General features: G+C 34.9%; 2 protein-coding genes across 2 annotated transcripts; one reads left to right on the forward strand and one right to left on the reverse strand.

Annotated features, from left to right (window-relative positions):
• Nucleotides 1–1,659: 1,659 nt before the first annotated feature.
• Nucleotides 1,660–2,527, reverse strand: LOC126713428 (late embryogenesis abundant protein At1g64065-like). Its single transcript, XM_050413181.1, has one exon. The coding sequence runs from the start codon at nucleotides 2,414–2,416 to the stop codon at nucleotides 1,769–1,771; it is 648 nt and encodes a 215-aa protein (XP_050269138.1). The 5' UTR covers nucleotides 2,417–2,527; the 3' UTR covers nucleotides 1,660–1,768.
• A 2,017-nt stretch (nucleotides 2,528–4,544) lies between these two features.
• Nucleotides 4,545–6,893, forward strand: LOC126697967 (protein FAR1-RELATED SEQUENCE 5-like). Its single transcript, XM_050395075.1, has 2 exons — nucleotides 4,545–4,784; nucleotides 5,676–6,893. Exons 1-2 carry the CDS (start codon nucleotides 4,545–4,547, stop codon nucleotides 6,891–6,893), a joined length of 1,458 nt encoding a protein of 485 aa, XP_050251032.1.
• The last annotated feature ends 778 nt before the right edge of the window (nucleotides 6,894–7,671 follow it).

The raw sequence follows: 7,671 nt of genomic DNA on the forward strand, positions 1-7,671 counted from the left end.
AAACCATTCCTTGGACCTCCCACTATGGGATAAGCCCAGCCTAGAATACAAGTAAATTGGTGGTTTGAGCCCAAAACCCTCATACAATTGGGCTAAGCCACCACAAGCCTAATACTTTAGCCTTTTTGATATCACCTCATCTATGTGATGATTATTGAACTCCGTCTTCTTGTGGTTATTGTGTCTTTGTGACGTTGGTTCCATCTAGCTATGTGATGACTTGTCATATGGCGTTGGGTACTCTTTTCCTGTTTAAGGTTAGCCAGATTGAACTATACATAGTTATTTTTATTAATAACATAACAACAATAACTGAAAATGTACGTTTTTATACCCCCTAAAACACAATCAGATTAACTTAGTTAATTAGCCAAGTGATTACTTAGTCAAATTATTTAAATCTAGGTTAACACAAATATATCATATCATAGTAAAGTGCAGAAAATAAATAACATAACGATATGATAACCCAGGAAAACCAAACTGGTAAAAAACCTGGGATGATTTAACCTAACTATCCTCAAGGTAAAACAGATCCACTATGAAAGAATTGAAGTTTACATAATAGTGACTTAGACCACTAACATCCTATTGCTACCTCGAGTAGGAAACTTACTACTACGATCACATGACAGCTCCGAGTTCACGAACTACTTCTTTCTTGGATTCACAGCAACCACAAGTACTCCTACTTGTGTTTTCTTTAAGCTCTTTATGCAACAACTGAAACGATCACCAAGCTCTCGACATCAATTTTGAGATTGGAAACCCTAAGTATGTATGAAAGCAAACACATCTAGATCTCATAAGAGATTCATACACACAGCATAAACAACTAACATAAAATGTGACTAGAGTTTTTCCTTTTATACTTATGGCAAAACATAAAACCCTACACGTCAAATGGGCTTAGGTTGAGTTGGAAAATTCTACAGAAAAACAATTTGCACGAGTTTCAATCGATCGAGTCTAATTCTCAATCGATCGAGACAGGCAGATTTACACAGTAAATTCTGCAGTACAGTCGATTCCAACTTTACACATAAACATACTTTGAGCAAGTCTAAAACAAAACTAAACGTTTTGATCATGGTTTGCCAATATTACAAAATAAAGTTCTAATACATTTAAACCTAAAGTCTTAGAACCCAACAGAAATAATGTTGCACAGAGTTTCTCAAAATAACTCATTATGTAGAGTTCAATCGACAATTCCCCAATTATAACATGTTTCGTAAAATGTCTATTATTATGAAACATATATTTATCTTACCCCATTATTATCTATACTTCTTATTGGTTATTGGGCTTAGATTCACTCAAGTTATTTACAAATCATTTCAGTTTAGTTAGTTATACATCAAGCTTTTTGCCTCCTTTGTCAATTGGGATTGGAGCATTATACTAAATTGAGATATTCACTCTATAAATGGCTTGTGATTCATTTTTTGAATCATATTCACTCTATAAATATGATTCACTCTAACAATGATTTTGTTATCACTCATTTGATAATTTGGATCTCTCGTGGAGATATATCAATCATGAAAGTATATATTTCGAAGGCATATGAATTATAGCTCCTATCATTTACAAATATTTATAAAGCTTTGGTGTTTTACACAAAGGAAAAAAGAAAGAAAAAAATGTATTCTCTCATAGTAAATTGTGACAATGCCAGCATTCCCACAAATTATAAATTTATAATAAGAACAACAAATCCAGCAAAATAGAAAAAGAAAATAGAATTTAACAAAAAGAAATGTGTTTACTCGCAACTCATAGTTTGGATCGCCTTTGTTGACACTTCAATGGTCATCGTGCAATTCATTTCGGCGGACTTCTTCTTCTTCATCACAAACATCAATTCCACTTTTCCACTAAGCTTGGCCTGGCTGTTCAGAGTTAATACACCAGCACCTAACTCACTTCCAAGACCAGCAGTGCTTGACAGGGCATTTGAATCCACGTTAACTATGACACCAACTTTTTTGGTCGAACGCAGCCCAGCCTTACCCTTAGGAATAGTGACTTGCCCCACTGTGACACCCTGGTACATGAAGGTGGCAATGGTGCTATCAAATTTGTAGGGACCAAAGTTAGTGTTCTTAACTCCAACTTGGGTTGTGAAGCTCAAGTCAAAGGTAGGTGATGCTTGGGTTCCAGTTTTGAAGTTCTGGAAAGTGACATCAGTGCCCAACCTGACCTTAGGGGTCTTAACACGCATCACAGTGAGTGCAAACACCAAGATGACAATGGTCTGAAACACAGCAAAAGCAGCAATATATATGGCCAACTTGATCCTTTTCTTTCGCTTGAGCTCCTCTGATCTTAAAGTGCTAGACTCTTCATCACTTCTGGACTGCCTAGTTGCTGGTGCCAATGGGTACTCCTGCTGGTTCATTTTCTCTGCCATTTTTCTGCTCTGCAACTTGTGAATACAAATGTTCTTTTATATTTCTTTGTGCTAGTTCTTTGTGTAAAAGTAGAACGTTAGGATGCTTGGAGTGGTTTATGGAAATGGCAGCAAAGTAGGCACTTTTTATATATGTCTGATCTCTGATGGGTGATTAATAATTCAACTAGAGCTTCCTGGAAAATCTGACTAAGTTAAAGATATATTTATTCAGGAAACGTGTCTCAGCGTGGGATTGTTGACTTCTCTAGATGGTCTCTCCCTTCAAGAACAAGATGAATGAAATTTGTATTGAAAGCAAAGACTTGTTACGCTTCTAGAGGTATTCGTAGACTTTGAGGTCCCTAATGGGATTTTTGGTGTACGACGTGGGGTGAAGCTAGGGAGGGGGCTAGGGGGGCTATATGTCCGCTCCAATTTTTGGAAAATTTCCATTAACAGTGGAAAAAAATGATAAGTAATCCAAAATTTTACCAAAAAATTGACTTCCTGCCCCCCAAGATTTTTTAGGAAATAAATACTAGATTATTATTCTTAAGAGATGAGTTCAAGTTACACCTGGTACAACTATTTAGAGTTACTTTAGAGTTACACCTTTTTTAAGCAATTGGATTTAAGTAGATCCAACGGTCAAAACAAAATCCTCATTAATACTAACATTCTTACAAGTATCTTATTAATTATCCCTTGTTTAACATTCTTACAAGTATCTTATTAATTATCCCTTGTTTATTGAATTTAATACATATCTCTAAACCCAACAAAAGAATACATCTGACTCTCTCTCTCTCTCTCTCTCTCTCTCTCTCTCTCTCTCTCTCTCTCTCTCTCTCTCTCTCTCTCTCTCTCTCTCTCTACGTTTGGTGTTCAAGCCTTTGTCTCTCCATTTGTCTCCGTTTGCTGCTCCTCCACCATTGTTCCAAGTTGTCGCTAGAAAAAAAAAAAACCAATTGCATTAACGTGTTGTGAGTGCTTTGTTTCTATTGTGAGTGCTCTCTCACTACATTTGGTGTTCAAGCCTTTTTCTCTCCATTTGCTACTCCTCCACCATTGTTCCAGGTTGCCGCCACAAAAAAAAAAAACAATCGCATTAACGTGTTGTGAGTGCTATGTTTCTATTGTGAGTGCTCTCTCTCTACGTTTGGTGTTCAAGCCTTTGTCTCTCCGTTTGCTGCTCCTCCACCATTGTTCCAAGTTGCCGCCACCAAAAAAAAAAAAAAAAACAATCGCATTAACGTGCTGTGAGTGCTCTCTTTCTATTGTGAGTACAAATCACATTAAAGCTCCACCATTGTTCCACCTCCACCATTGCTCCTCCACCATTGTGAGTACTCTGTTTCTATTTTTCCTTTCTTTTATGTTGTGAGTGCTCTGTTTTTTTTTTTTTTTTTTTCCTTTTCTGGAACACAGTAAATGGTTCACAAAGAATCATGTGGCAATACAGATTTGTTAGAACTCAAAATACATATTCAATATAAAACCATTGTATGTGTAGTAAATTTAGAGAAACTTACACTGTGGCTTACATCATTGGTAGTTCCCTAGTTACATCCCCAAGTTGTGAGTGCTCTAAAAAAAACTAACACTGTGACTTACACTGTTGAATAGTTGAAGAAATTGATAAACAAAAGACATCATTGAAGCTAGACATGAACATATTAATTCTTTTTTCTTTTGCGAGAAAGAGACATGAACTTATATAGGTGGCCAATAATGATATAATAATGGACAAACAGCAATTTGCCAACCAATTAATGATTTTGATGATGCAACTACTCTAGAGCAATTTAATAAAAAACACTATCTGGCAGAAATATCTAGTTTTCATGTTACAAATCTGTAATTAGACTGATGGAATATATATATATATATATATTTTTTTTTTTTTTTAAATTTCATGTTTTCAAAGTCGAAATTGAATTTGAGTGTCAACTCAAGTGTTTGGTTATGATTATGTACATTTTTATATCTTTGTCATATTTACAATTTCAAGTCAATTTGAGTGTTTGATTATGATTATGTACATTTTTATATCTTTGTCATTTTAAACATTTTTATTTAAAATGTTTGCATTTTTTTTTTTTTGTGCTCATTATTTGTATTGGTTCTTATAGTTACTAAATCACAAATGGAACATGAAGAGTTATATGATGCCCTAGACAATTTGAGACCATCAGAACAAGAGTTAACGCTTGAAGATTTTGGTGATTGTGAGTTGAAATCCAAGCCATATGTCGGAATGCAATTTGACTCCCTTGATGATGTTGAAACTTTTTACAAAGAATTTGCCAAAAAAGAAGGTTTTGGAATCCGTATCCGTACGAGTAAAAAAGCACCCAGAAGTGATGATGTAACAAGTCGTATTTATGTATGTTGTAGTGAAGGGTAGTGCAAAACAAAAAATGCATTAGACAATGGTTTGAGCAGAGATGATGAAAACAAGGCTCGTAGAAGTTGCTCAAGTCTTAGAACTGGATGTGAAGCAATGCTTAGGGTCATGAAGAATAAGAAGTTGTAGAAATGGGTTGTGAAGGGATTTGACAACAACCACAATCATGGTATTATTAGTCCAAAGAGTGTGTCATACCTCCGATGCCACAAAAAAATGTCTACCACTGCTAAGAGTCTAGTTGAAAATTTTGGTGAAGAAGGTCTTCCAATAGGAAAAGTTGCCATGATGTTCAATGTAGGTGACCAAACATTTACAAGTAGAGATTGTTGGAATCACTTGAGAGATGTTAGGAGAAAAAATCTAGATGTTAGAGATGCCTCAGCTGTCCTTAATTATTGCCAAAAACAACAAGCTCAAAACTCCAATTTCTTTTATGCAATTCAATGTGATGATGTTGGCAATATGGTTAATTTTTTTTGGATGCATGCGCGATCAAGAATGGCTTAACAATACTTTTGGGATGTAATGACATTTGACACGACTTACAAAACAAACAAGTATGATATGCCATTTGCTCCTTTTATGGGGTTAAACCATCATTGTCAATCAATTTTATTTGGTTGTGCATTGTTGCAAGATGAGACAGAACAAACTTTTGTGTGGCTATTTGAAACTTGGCTTCAAGCAATGTGGGGGAAGGAACCAAAATCTATTATTACAGATCAAGATTTAGCCATGGGTGCAGCTATTGTAAAGGTATTCCCAAGAACTCATCATCGTCTTTGTCTTTGGCATATTTAGAACAAATTTCCAAAGAAACTTTCCCATATATATCATAAGAATTCAATATTCAAACGTGAGTTGAAGAGATGCATACGTGAGTCACCTAGTGTGGAAAAATTTGAGGAGGCTTGGAAGAGCCTAATATTGACTTATGGCTTGGAGAGAAATGAATGGCTTGAAGGATTATATAATATTCGAGAGTCGTGGATACCGGTTTACAATAGAAATACTTTCCTTGCAAGAATGAACACTACCCAGAGAAGTGAAAGCATCAATGCGTTCTTTGACACCTTTGTTAACTCAAGAACTACATTAAAGGATTTTGTGGTCAAATTTGCAAAGGCGGTGGATAGTCGTTATAAGAAAGAAAGGAAGGAAGACTTTGATTCAAGACATAAAACACCTTCTTTGGTAATTGGCTCAAAAATAAAGCATCAAGTTGCTTCTATATACACAAGAACCATATTTAACAAGTTCCAAAAAGAATTGGTGAGTAGTAATCACTTTACAAAGGAAAAGGTTGAGAAAAATGGAACTTTTTATAGGTACAAAGTAACAAGTTCCTTTGATCCAGATGATGCATTTATTGTGAAGCTGAACTTGGAATCAAAAGTTTGTGAATGTGACTGCCAACTTTTTGAGTTTATGGGAATTGTTTGTAGGCACATGTTATTAATCTTCCAGGTTAAAAATATTTTTCAGATTCCTAGCCACTACATCCTACAACGTTGGACAAAAGAAGCAAATAAAGAACTCAAAAGTGTAGAATATAGATCAAGCTTTGAGGATGAGCATCATATGTCAAGAGCCTTACGAAGCATCCATGTTTGTCAACGTGTAAGTCAATTGTCTTACCTTGTTGAAAAATCTATAGATATATATAAAATGATAATCTTAGACTTAGACCATACCCTTAAGAAAGCTTTTGGAATGGAAAATGAACTGCTTGAAAATAAGGAAGATGATGAAATGGATATGCATCACAAGAGTGGTGAATCAGCTGACATTGTTGAAGTAGAAGACTGCTCTGTCATTGTTCCTTTGAATATAAAAGATCCACATGTATCACAAACCAAAGGTCGAAAGAAAAGTACCGAGAAACAAGGTCCTGGTGGGAGAATTAAAGGTGGGCTTGAAATATCCTTAGCTCGTGCAACGACAAAAAGACTATCTTGTCAACTTTGTGGGGGTTATGGTCATAATCGTCGTACTTGTAAACAATTTAATGGCGAAGGAAGTGATTACCAAGATGAAGAAAACATTACAGAGGTTGATGACAATGATATTGATGATTTAGCATAAAGTGAGTTCTTTCATTACATTTTTCGAGTCTTTTTTTTTTTTTTTAAGAATTTTTTATTGTAATAATATATATCTCATGTTTCAAATTTACTTATACCTTTTTTTTGTTCTACTATAGGTACATTTGGCTGAAGAGAATCACAAAATGATCATTCCTTGGTGGAATTTATGTATATATTGAGTCCAAGTAGCTAAAGGAACTATGTTTAAGGAGCTATGTTGTTAATCATGATGAAAAAGTTTTATTTGGTTTTTTGTTTTGTTTTTTTAAGAACCTATGTTGGAATACTATTTTTGCTTCAATTTAATGTCATTAACATTGTGTTTTTAAGGACCTATGTTGGACTACTGTTATTTAAGGACATATGCCTCATTTAATCAGATTTTCCACTGCTCACCTCTTGTTTTGAGGGGGTACCTGCAGCTTTGTGTTTGCTTTTTTAATAACAGTTTCTTAGGGATGATCTATCTTTGTTTGTGGTTCTAAATAACAAGTAGTATAGCTGCTTTAAGTTACTGCATTAGTGGTTCTGCACTGTTTACTGCACTGTTTACAACACTTACTACACTTTACTGCACTTACTGCACTACATTAGCATAGTTGTTTGTTTACTGCACTGCACTGTTTGTTTACTGCACTGCATAAGTTATTGCATTAGTGGTTTTTTTTAGTCTACACTGCATAAGTTACTGCATAAGTTCTACACTGTTTACAGCACTTACTGCACTGCATTAGCATAGTTGTTTGTTTATTGCACTGCATTAGCATAGTTGTTTG

This window comes from Quercus robur, chromosome 2, assembly GCF_932294415.1.
Source record: "Quercus robur chromosome 2, dhQueRobu3.1, whole genome shotgun sequence".
In the NCBI taxonomy this organism is placed as follows: Eukaryota; Viridiplantae; Streptophyta; class Magnoliopsida; order Fagales; family Fagaceae; genus Quercus; species Quercus robur.